Source organism: Gordionus sp. m RMFG-2023, chromosome 1 (assembly GCF_954871325.1).
Source record: "Gordionus sp. m RMFG-2023 chromosome 1, tfGorSpeb1-WG-v2, whole genome shotgun sequence".
In the NCBI taxonomy this organism is placed as follows: Eukaryota; Metazoa; Nematomorpha; class Gordioida; order Chordodea; family Parachordodidae; genus Gordionus; species Gordionus sp. m RMFG-2023.
In genome coordinates, this window is record NC_088775.1 from 14,743,121 (window position 1) to 14,756,028 (window position 12,908).

The window sequence follows — 12,908 nt, forward strand, 5'->3', positions numbered from 1 at the left end:
ATTAATATAAAAGAATTTAAGTTTATTAAGTGTTTTGTTTTCATTCACATGATATTTGATCTAAAATCCTGTGCCTATTCAAATCTTATGAATTCTAATATTATAAATGTAAATGTATTAACAGACCATGCTGGAATGAAAGTTTATTAATGCTTTATAACATAAGATTTTATTTGAACTAATTTTATTATACATGCATCACAATTATTATAAAATAATGTAAGATTTAATAAAAATATTTTGTGATAAGAGTTTGACTAGACTCTGGAGTAAATAATTCTTTTTCCACTATATTCTCTAGCTTTCTTAGTGAATCTTGATCCCTTAGATGTTCATGAGCATATTCAAGAAAAGTATAATAACCATTAAGAGCCTGATTTTTTGTAATTAAATGATCAGATATCTCTAGGTTCCCTTCGTCCTTGTCGGAGCTTTCATAACCTTCTATAAAAAATAAGATTAATTAAAATTTTAAGTAATTAAACCTTCCAACTCTAATCTTATCTGATTACAAATATCCTGATCATCTAAAATTCCATGGCAGCTAGCATCATCATCGTGTAACGCATATTCTTCAAATATGGGATCAAATTCATCTTCTTTGTTGTCAGTTAATGCTATATCATCCTCTGATTTTCAATCAAATGCCATAGACTTATCAAAAAATTTAGCTTCAATAAAACACTTTATGATTGTGGTACTTGTCACCTCACCCCATGCAAATTTTATAAGATAGAGGCTATCATAAAGTGTAAATCTTTTATAAAAAGAAGTGGTGTCATTTCCTTCCATCAATGTTATCATTTTTCTCATGATACCCTTTCTATAATGACATTTAAAGGATCTAATTGCACCCATGTCCAAAGGTTGAATTAATGATGTTGTATTTGGTAAAAAAATTAATTTTATATTGTTAAATGTTAATTTTGTTTTGTGACAAGATGCATTGTCACAAAACAATAAAATTTTCTTCTTTAATGAGGAATCCCATTCTTTAAGAATATCTTCAAAAGTTGAGGTTGTCACCCAGCTGCTTTTATTGGAGTAGTATTTAACTGGTAATTTTTTATTTTTAAAGCACCTAGGGTTTTTAAATTTCCCTACAACATATAACTTTTTATCAGGTCCATCCCCATTTATGATAAATAGAACTGTGACCTTTTCCTTGTCTGGTTTGAAGCCCAGTGGTTGAGTTCCACTAAATTCCATTGTGCCCTTTGGTAATGCTCGGTAGTATAGTCCTGTCTCATCACAATTGTAAATATTACTCCTTTGATAATCTTTAATCAGAGATGGGAGTGTATTTCTGCTCCATTCATTTGCATTAATAATATCTGCACTCCCCTTTTCACTGCAAACATTATGAAAATTTATATTCTGTCTTTTCATAAATCTTTGCAACCAGCTGCTAGTAGGAATGCCTATAATTTATATATATATATTATAAAAACTTATAATTACCTTCATTGAATGTTTGACTAAAAAACATAGCTTTTTCTAACATCACTGGCCCATTTAGACTGCAATTTTTACTTCGCATTTGGGTAAACCAAACCAATAAAGCTGCTTCTGTCTTTGGGTAACAACTCATTCTAACATTTTTAGTTGTAGGAGGTTTATTCCTTAGAAATTGTGAGCATAGATTTTTTTATTCGCTATTAAACGGTAGATTGTCGAGACGTGGCAATTGTAATTTGATGCTAATTGTGTTTTTGATGTAGTGTTTAATTTATCAATTATTTCTTTTTTATGCTTCAGGGTTAATGTTTGGAATGATTTTTTTACCATTTTTATATTAATTTCTGGCGTGGTAATGAATGAATGAATGAATGGAAAAAGGTTAAATAAAAAAAATGATGAATAATTTTTTTCGATAAATTTTTTTTATTTTTTCACTTATTTGATTAAATTAACGTTATTGTTATATAAATGGGACCTGAAAAATTTTGCAATTATCCGATATTTCGCAATTAACCGATTCGCAATTATAAATGTAATTTAACATTATACCATAGTAATTATTATCAAAATCGCGGGGTTTTTTCACATTTAAAAGTTTTTGCACTTAAGCGATATGCAATTAAACGGTTTTGACTGTATGCCTAAAAAAATTGGCATAAGAGAAATGAAGAAATCCAGATTGCGACTTACAGCCTACGATGGAAACTTGATTAAGATCCTTAGGACAACTCAAGTCAAAGTAAGTTATGAAGAAATCACTAAATATTTACTAGCAGTAGTTGTAGAGTCAAGAAAGAACAAGAATCTGGATCAATGTTTTTAAAAATATTTTAAATAAATTCATAGGAAATATCGACACCAAATATGAAGACGAAATTAATAAACTAATTAAAGATTGTGATTCCAAATTGACCAGAGAACCAATTAACAAAGTAAATGTCAAATTACAATTAAGATGTGACGCCCAACCTAAAATAATATTACCAAGACATATATCTTATTCAAAGATTAATCTTGTGGGCGAAGAACTAAATAGATGGATACATGGAAAAATTATTGAGCCGGTAAAAGATGTGCGATGGGCGAGTCCTATAACCGCAGTATACAAAGATGATGGGAGCATCAGGCTTTGCGCTGATTTTAAAGACACTATAAACCCAGCTCTAGAAGACTTCAGATACCCACTTCAACCTATAAATGATCTTATAGCTAAACTTTCGGAAGGAAAAAATTTTACCAAAATCGATTTCAAAAATGCTTTTCTACAAGTTCCGATCGATAAAAATAGTAGAAATCTTATGACTATATCCACACATAGGGATACTACCTATTTACCAGACTTCCTTTTGGGTTAAAAACTTCATTTGCTATATTCCAACAAATCATGGATCAGATTTTCGGTGATATGAAAGATGTTATATTTTATATTGAAGACTTAGTAATAACTGGAAGTAACGATGGAGCACATTTAAACAACCATCAAAAAGGTGTTTGAGAGAATTTTATCCTACGGTTTAGTACCTAACTTCGCCAAAAGCTTATTTTTTAAAAATAAAGTTAGGTTCCTGGGTCACGGTATAGACGACAAGGGGATTCATGCTAACCATAATAAAATTGAAGCGATATTTAACATGCCAGAGGCAAAATCAGCTGCTGAGTTACATTTCTGGGTATGGCTGGTTATTATAGAAAATTTTTGAATAACTTCGCTGATATTGCTGATCCGTTATACAAAATGGTCAACAAAGAAAAATGGGAATGGAACTTAAAACATTTCAGCAATTTTAATGATTTAAAAAAGTTGATTAGTCTCCCGCCAGCCTTGAGTATTTTAATCCGGAATTACCTATTGAGATTGCGAGTGATGCATCCAAATCTGGATTAGGGGCTATATTATTTCACACAGTGAAAGATAGCAAAGAAAAACCTATAGCTTTTGCGTCTAGAACCTTAGCAAAATCTGTAATAAATTATACCAATATTGAGTGTGAGGCTCTTGCCATAATGTTCTCAATTAAAAGATTTCAAGAATATTTGATTGGGACTAAATTTACTATCATCACGGACCATAAACCAATAGTCCATATTTTTACCAAGGGACTCAAGAACAATAGTACCATGTCCTTAAGGTTACAAAAGTGGAATATAACTTTGGGGGTTACGACTTCAACATAAAGTATAAAGCAGGTAAATAAAATGTTGTTCCTGACTGCCTTTCAAGATTACCACAAGAAATTGGTGATGATGTTATTGGAAATATTGAAATTGAAAATAACTTTGCAGATACACCTATTAATTTTAATAAAATACATGATGAAACATACAAAGATTTAGAATTATCTCAAGTAAGGAATAATGAGCCTATAAGAAATAAAACATATGAAAATATGGAATTAGAACTCAGCGTTATTAAAGATTGTCTTTTCAAAAACAACAAAATTATTATTCCATCAAGTTTAAAAAAAAATGTACTGCAGACATTACATGAAAGTCATTTGGGAGCTGGTAAAATCAAATCCTTAGCCAAAGATTTTATGTGTGGTCTGTATGAATAATGATATAGAAATGGAAGTTAAAAGTTGTGATGATTATAATATTTATCACGACAATCCTAATAAAATACAAAATCCATGGGTCTCGGCGACTAAACCATTTGAAAGGACCACATAGATTATGCGGGTCCATTTTGTACCAATATGGGATTGATATTTATATTACTGAGGCTAGTGGGAGAGACTGAACATAATGCAATATATATAAAATTTATTGAATTTGGTGATCTTACGGAATACCCTAAATGATTCTCTTTTATTTCAAATCTTTTATTTTATTCCACTTTTAATATTCCAAAAAATTATAATTTCGTAAAAATTCATAACGAAAATAAGTAATAAAAATTATATGTTTCTTTTTCAACTATCAAAAATATCCATATTCATAGACATTTTAAACAAATTATATTTATTTGCATACAAAAAAATCAATGAAAGTTCATTTATATAAATTTGAATACCACTCAATTAAGAAAAGCTCAACTAAATATATATTTGCATACAACACCTCCACCCTTTAAGATTATCTTTCCAAGGCTTCCTTCGTTAGTGCCCCACCTTCTCGCACTTCCAACTCTGAACCGCTCATTGAAGACGTTGTTGTCGTCGGACAAAACCTTAATTTATGCATTCCCCCGCATGCCCAACATGCTAATCGACTCTTCCGAACCCAATATGGCTCCACTCGTCGTTCTTTCCTTTGTCTTCTGGGTGTTTCCTGCAGTAACTCTCCGTATCTTTGTTGCGCTTCTACCCTTGCTGCTTCGATCCATATGTTTGATTCCGCCGATCCACCTGCTTCCCTGATTTCCATCTTGATAATCTTGTTTCCTACTCGGACATATGATGCCATCTATAAAATTACTATAAAAATATATATCTTTCCTAATCTTCTAATAATCTACTATTCACCTTATAATTTCTTCACCGTTTAAACCCTCATAATTAGGTCTATCATTAAATTTATTTCCTTGAGAATGATTATTCTCCTCATTGATCTCTTGAAATTATGATTCTCCTAATTATGTCTATAATCAATTTTCTTCATCTAACGATATGATTGTCAAATTAGATCTATCATCAATTTATCTTCTTTTACTTGTATCCCCTTATGATTCTCATCATTATGTCTATCATCAATATGATTCTCATAATTATGTCTATCCTCAATTTATCTCTTTAACAATTGATTCTCATAATTAAGTATATCATTAATATGATTCTCATAATAATGTCTATCATCAATTTATTTCTTTTAATTGTATCCCCTGATAAATTATGATTCTCATCATTTTGTCTATCATCAATATGATTCTCATAATTATGTCTATCCTCAATTTATCTCTTTAACAATTGATTCTCATAATAATGTCTATCATCAATTTATTTCTTCTAATTATCTCCCATATCTTTTACTTGCCCTAAGCTTCTCAGTCTTACTTGTTTTACGTGTCTAGTAAAAGTGCCTTCTTGCCCTTCAATTTCAATTTCTACTTCTACTTTCTTTTTTCCTATATTCTTACTTATTATACCCTTCCCCCATTTAACTGGACCTTCAAACAGTAGAATCCATACTAGACTTCCAACTTTAAATTTATCATCATATGTATCCTCCTTTTGCTTTATTCTTTCTTTCAGAAAATCTAATTCCTTTCTTGTTTTTCTACCTAAAAACATTTCTGATGGTGAATTTCCTTTGCTTGTTTTAGTATTGTTATATGCTAATAATAACAACCACCATTTTCCCTCTCCATATTTTTCTTTTTTAGCCAGCTTTTAACAATAGCTACCATTCTCTCGGCTTGCCCATTACTTCTCGGGTAATGTGGTGGCGATACTAAATGTTTAATATTCCACCTATCACACAATTGATTAAAAACTCTACCTTTAAATGCTGGGCCTCCATCCGAAACTAAAGTTTCCATTAATCCATATTTACCTGCAAAATCTTTTATTTTAGTCAACGCTATCTTTGTCGTTAAACCCGAAACCTATTGACAATCTATTTTCTTTCTTTCTTTCTTTCTTTCTTTCTTTCTTTCTTTCTTTCTTTCTTTCTTTCTTTCTTTCTTTCTTTCTTTCTTTCTTTCTTTCTTTCTTTCTTTCTTTTATCTTTCTTTTATCTTTCTTTTATCTTTCTTTTATCTTTCTTTTATCTTTCTTTTATCTTTCTTTTATCTTCTTTTTTCATATTCTAAAAAATCTACATGTATTCTTTTACATGGAATGTCCGTCTCTGGCCATTTATCTGCTTTATTCCTTGGTGGTACATTAGCCCTCATGTTACATGTCTCGCAGCTTCTAGCTAATTCTTCAATTTCACTATTCATCTTAAAATATATTCTCTTGCTTTATTCTTCATTCTTTCTATGCCTTGATGTCCTGAATGTAATACGTCTAATGTATCTTTTCTTAACTTAATCGGTATCACTAATCGATATCCTCTCAATAAACAATTGTCTTCTATATTTAATTCATTCCTTATATTTTTAAAAGCTTTGTCTTCACCTTTCCATTCTGCCTCTCCTTTCAAACAAGTTCTAATTCTTATTAATTCTTCATCTTTTTTGGATATTTCCTCTATTCTTTCAAACGTTATCGGTTCTTCTCTTGTATCTATCTTCAAATCTCTTATAACTTTGCTATTTAATATTTCCTCCTCTTCTATATATTCTAAACTATTGATTACTGTATCCTTGTTTGTACTGTCTTTTTTAAACAATCTCGATAATATGTCTGGTAAACAATTTTGTTTACCTGCTCTGAATCTTATTTCAAAATCGAAATTACCAACTAAAATTAACCATCTCTGTAGTCTTGGTGACATCATAAGTTCTTTATTTTCTTTTTTGCATAAATCTACCAACGGCTTATGATCCGTTCTTCCTATCAGATATTCTTTGCACTTCTCTAGCCCGAATTTCACAGCCAGAGCCTCTCTCTCGATCGTGGAGTAATTTTTCTCAGTGCTACAAAACCGTCTCGATAAAAATAAAATCGGTTTCTCAACCTTATCGGTCATCTGTAATAAAACTCCTCCTATACCTTCATTAGATGTATCAACCGCTAATATAATATCCAATTTCTCATTAAAACAATTTAAAATCGGTTTCTCTACCATCTTAATCTTCAATGTTTCGAAACTTTTCTCCTGTGTTTCTCCCCATTCACACTTTTTATTTTTCTTTAATAAATCATACAACGGTGAGGCGATTTCTGCAAAATCTTTAACAAACCGATGATAATAATTCGTTGCTCCCAAAAACGCCTGTACTTCCTTCTTATTATTTGGGGCTCTCATATTCATTATCTTATCTATATTCTTTGCAATTGGCGTAATTTCATCTCCCTTTATAATATGTCCTAAATACTTTATCTTTCTTGTTCTAAAAACACTTTTATTAATATTTTTAAACCATTTTCTAATATAATATCTAACACTTTAACTAACCTAGCATTGTGTTTTTCTTCTGTTCTACCAGATATCAAAACATCGTCTAAATGATACATTATTCCCTTTATTCCTTGAAATAATGCCGCCATCGTCTTTGAAATATTGGAGCTGATACTTTCAAACCAAATGGTAAACTCTATGAGTTGTAATCGTTAATATCTTACTTGTTCTCTCACTTACCTTTATTTGTAAGCAGAGTTGTTAAAATATAAAAATGTAGTATCTGTATCTAGATAGATTTTTTAGAAAGGTATCTGTCTGTATGTAGATAGATTTTTTAGAAAGGTATCTGTATCTCGATATTTTTTAGAGGTATCTGTATCTGTTTAGATACTTTTTAAGATACATTTTATATACCCCTTTTTTTATTATAAATAAAAATATTTGACTGTAAAATTTATTTTATTTCATCTGTTTACCACTCTTAGATGCCTTACTTAAAGGGATTGAGGATAGGTAAATTAATATAAAAAATTAAAAATATTTAATAATTTTAGGTTTATTGTGACCTTATTTGAAGATGATAATATTATAGCAACCACGCTCCACCCTTTTTTTAAACTTGATTGGACATGGTTGCAAATGGAAGAAAATCTTAATTAAAAAAACAATTGATACAAAGGTAAGCTGGTGAATTATCAAAGTCATCAACTGACTGCAAGCAAATAACCTGCCAAAAAAAACAAATAATTTAATTTCAGATTTTTTTCAGTACCCTACAGCAGATATAATTTCTATTAATGATTTAAATTTTGATAATCAACAAATTTTAAATAATTTTTTCAAAAATGAATGTAGAGATTTTAGCATTTTTAAAGAATACCCTGATATAAAATTGTTATTTATTAAATATAACACTACAATTCCTTCAAGCGCCCCTGTGAAGACTATTTAGTGTTGCTAAAAATGTCTTTACAGATAAACGAGGATGCCTAAATGATCAAAATTTTGAAAGTATTTTATTACTGAAATCCAGAGTTGTTAAAAGATACTTTTTAAATGGATCAAGATACAGACACATCGTCTAAAAAAATATCTAGATACCGATATTTTAATCAAAAATCTATCTAGATAAATATACAGATACCACATTTTTATATCTAGATACAGGATCTAGATACTTGTATCTAGATCTTTTAACAACTCTGCTGAAATCTAATAATTATTTATAATTATTTAATCATATATTTTCATATATTATATTAAAATCATTATTTTCATATATTATATTAAAATCATTATTTTCATATATTATATTAAAATCATTATTTTAGTTATATTCTGATAAATGTTATATCGCGTCAATAAATTTTTTAGCTCATTTCATGAATTTTCACAATATAATATTAATTTAGCTTTATGCAAACCTATAAGAGCATTTTTTAAAAATTGTATCTGTATCTTGATAACTTTTTAGACGCTGTATCTGTATCTAGATAACTTATGAGACTATGTATCTGTATCTGTATCTGTATCTAGATCCATTTAAAAAGTATCTTTTAACAACTCTGTTTGTAAGTAAGCATTCGAAAAATCTATTTTTGAAAAAATTGTTGCTCCTCTTAAATTAGCCAGCAATTGTTCTATTCTAGGTAATAAATATCTTTCGTTTATTACCCACGGGTTAACTGATACTCTATAGTCTATACACAGTCTTAAACTGTTGTCTGGTTTTCTTATGGGAACTAACGGTGTGCCCATACACTATGCACTATTGGTTTTATAATTCCTTCTTTTAACCATTTGTCTAATTCCTTATTTATATCTTCTATCCACGAAAACGGCAATCTTCTTGTGCTGCAATATTTAGGTCAATAACCTTGTTCTAATCGTATATCTACTTCAAAATCTCTAAGAGTCCCTAATTCTTCTTTAAAGACTTCCTTATATCTATTCAAAATAATCTTTATTTCTTTGTTAAAATTGTCCTCAACAACATTCAGTTCTACCCTTTTATTAATTTCTTGTTGTTTATCTTCGACTGTATTTACCTCTATTGTCTTTATATCTCTTATTTCCTTATTTTCTTCTAAGTTACTTCTATATCTAATTAAAAATTCTGGTGTTCGATTTTTGAGTATATCGAGAACTATATCCTGTTTAAAACTTAAACAAGGTAAATCAGTCTTCTCTTTATTCACACTTCTTATTATCTCATTCGTTATTTTGTTTTTCTCACGGACATTTTCAAACATAGACCACCAATTATAATCAGGACCTATCTTTTCAATGTCATTCCAACCTAAAATAGGCTCTATCTTTAGTGTCGTAATCCATAACTTTACTTCCTTATTTATATCTAACAATTTTATCACATAAAAACCTAAAATTTTAACCATGCTACCGTCTAATTGTCTAACCTTTATTCTCTTTGCAATGAATCTTTCTTTTGGAAAATATTTATTAAAATCTTTTACAGTCATTAGGTTAATCTCCGTTCCTGTATCCAATAAAAAACATATCTCTGCTTCTTCAGCCTTTATCTTGACTCTCGGACATTTATTTTTCATTAAAAAATCCTATAATTTAATTTTTCGTACATCTACACCAGTTCAACCTTTTATTCTATATATTTCAAAATTCCTACTTTCTATCTTTATATTTCTCTCTTTACCTATACTTTTATTATCATTATTCAAATTATAATTATCAACATTAAAACACTCATTATCATCACCGGATTTATCATTAACATAACAATACTTATTCTTACTTGAACTAAAATTATCAACATTAGAAAAATTATTATCATTACCAAATTTATCATTATAATTAAAATATTTATTCTTACCTGAATTAAAATTATCAACATTAGAAAAATTATTATCATTACAAAATTTATCATTAAAATTAAAATATTTATTCTTACCTGAATTAAAATTATCAACCTTAGAAAAATTATTATCATTACAAAATTTATCATTAAAATTAAAATATTTATTCTTACCTGAATTAAAATTATCAACATTAGAAAAATTATTATCATTATATCATTAAAATTAAAATATTTATTCTTACCTGAATTAAAATTATCAACATTAGAAAAATTATTATCATTACAAAATTTATCATTAAAATTAAAATATTTCTCTCTTAGTCATTTATTGCAATTTTCTTGTGTGTGTCCTTCTTGGGCACAATTATTGCACCTTACAATTGAATTGTTTACTCTGCAACTTATAGCCACGTGGCCATTTTTGCCACACCTCGCGCATCTTAGATTCTTTGTTATCTCACACTGGCGCGACATGTGGCCCGGCTGACCACAACTATAGCAAATTATCTGTCTGTAATTAACAGTTCGTATGAAGTTGTTTATATTTCTTTTCTTATCTTCCTCTCTTAATATATTCTTAATAATCTCTATCTTAACGTAAGTCGTATTTCTTCCTATAATTAAACCTAACGTGAAACTTAAAATTAGCAACAAAAATATAATTATACTTATATTTTCAAGTATTAAACTTAATAAATTTATTTGCGTAATATACATTAAAGTGTACTCAATACCACTTGATTAAAATAATTTTAACTAATCTTAAACAATTAAATAAATATAAACATACGAATAAAACCAATACAATGATCTAAAATTTATATAACATCAATAAGAAAACCGAAATTATCAAAAAAATTATATATATTTATTTATTTATTTTTTTTACCTGGTTCCAAAGTATAATTAGACTGACCTTCGGTCTTCTAAAGCCTGGATCAATGACTGTAAGGCACCACTGTACCAATATGGTATTGATATTTATATTGCTGAGGCTAGTGGGTGAGACTGAACATAATGCAATACATATATAATTTATTGATTTTGGTGATCTTACGGAATACCCTAAATGATTCTCTTTTATTTCAAATCTTTTATTTTATTCCACTTTTAATATTCCAAAAAATTATAATTTCGTAAAAATTCATAACAAAAATAAGTAATGAAAATTATATGTTTCCTTTTCAACTATCAAAAATATCCATATTCATAGACATTTTAAACAAATTATATTTATTTGCATACAAAAAAATCAATGAAAGTTCATTTATATAAATTTGAATACCACTCAATTAAGAAGGGCTCAACTAAATATAAATTTGCATACAACACATTTTTCATAAAAAATTGGTTAATAATAGTTGATGCTTACAGTAAATTTCCAATTATAGTTCCTGTTAAAAATATTACAATTGAGATTACGTTAAAAGAAATTTATAAGACTATTTCGCGATTTGGTATACCTTACTATAGTACGGGAAATGGTACTAATTTCACAAGTAAAGATTTTGAAAATTTTTGCAATGATTACGGCATAAGAGATAAGACATATACTAACATCCGCCTACCACCAGCAGTCCATGGCCAGGTAGAACGTATGGTGAGGACGTTTAAGGCACATATGAAAAGAAATATTAAGATTGATTTAAACACTTCACTCGACAAATTCTCATTCAACTACAGAAATACACCAAATGATACAACAGGAGTGGCACCTTCTAAAAGAATGTTTAATCGTGATATTAAAACTAAATGGGACTTATTTAAACAGATAGAAGAAAAGGAAATTAGAGTTGATAAAACGTTACCATTTAATAGAACTTTTAAAGTAGGGGATTTTGTGTGGCATAAAGTATAGAGAAATGATACATGGGACAAAGGGACAATCACATTGAAGGAAAGTGACACTATGTTCCAAGTTGATATAGATAAAGGCATTACAAGGAGACATCTGGACCAGTTAAGAAAAAAATGCTTTAATACATTTATATACCACAACTCTCAACCTAAGAATTTTTTAAAGGAGGGAAGTGTGGACGTAAATAAAAATGAAAATGTAACACCAATAACGAGACCAATAAGAATTAAGTAAAAACCTAATTATTTAAAAGATTAGGTTACTTAAGATATGAAAGTCAAATATAAAATAAAATAAAACTTTAAAAAAAAAATAAAAAATAAAACAAAAAATAAAAATTAACACTAAACAGCAAAAAAATAAATTAAACATTAAAATATGATATAACAATCTTGTTGATTTATTATATCGATATCTAATTATTCAATTATTCACATCATTCCGATTATTCATATATTCCAACATCCTACTTGATAATAATAATTTTACAACTGATGATAATAACAATCTTGAAAATTGATAATGATAACGACGGAGCACAACGACCAACGTACTCAAGTCGATATAAACAAACCAAAGCACAACTAAAAAAAAACAAAAATGATGTTAACAAACCAACGTGATAGAATCAAACCAACGATAACGCATGATGGGTGCTATTATGAAAACAGCCAAAATTGCAGACAATTTGAACAACAAGCTCTCGCATCTCAGAAGAGGGAGAATGTTAAATAATGGAAATTTATTAAATTTGTATTGATATTTTATATAACTTTAATTGGTATTATTTGAATATACCTTATTTAA

The 12,908-nt window shown here is 28.6% G+C and overlaps 2 protein-coding genes across 2 annotated transcripts; both read right to left on the reverse strand.

Moving 5' to 3' along the window:
* Positions 1–227: 227 nt before the first annotated feature.
* LOC135922014 (tigger transposable element-derived protein 4-like) lies at positions 228–1,606 on the reverse strand. The gene is made up of 3 exons (XM_065456419.1): positions 1,462–1,606; positions 486–1,421; positions 228–444 (listed from the first exon to the last, which is right to left on the reverse strand). The coding sequence occupies exons 1-2, from the start codon at positions 1,589–1,591 to the stop codon at positions 637–639; spliced, it is 915 nt and encodes a 304-aa protein (XP_065312491.1). The 5' UTR covers positions 1,592–1,606; the 3' UTR covers positions 228–444; positions 486–636.
* A 3,799-nt stretch (positions 1,607–5,405) lies between these two features.
* LOC135931981 (uncharacterized) lies at positions 5,406–6,343 on the reverse strand. Its single transcript, XM_065469303.1, has 3 exons — positions 6,235–6,343; positions 5,827–5,961; positions 5,406–5,707 (listed from the first exon to the last, which is right to left on the reverse strand). Exons 1-3 carry the CDS (start codon positions 6,341–6,343, stop codon positions 5,406–5,408), a joined length of 546 nt encoding a protein of 181 aa, XP_065325375.1.
* Positions 6,344–12,908: the final 6,565 nt, after the last annotated feature.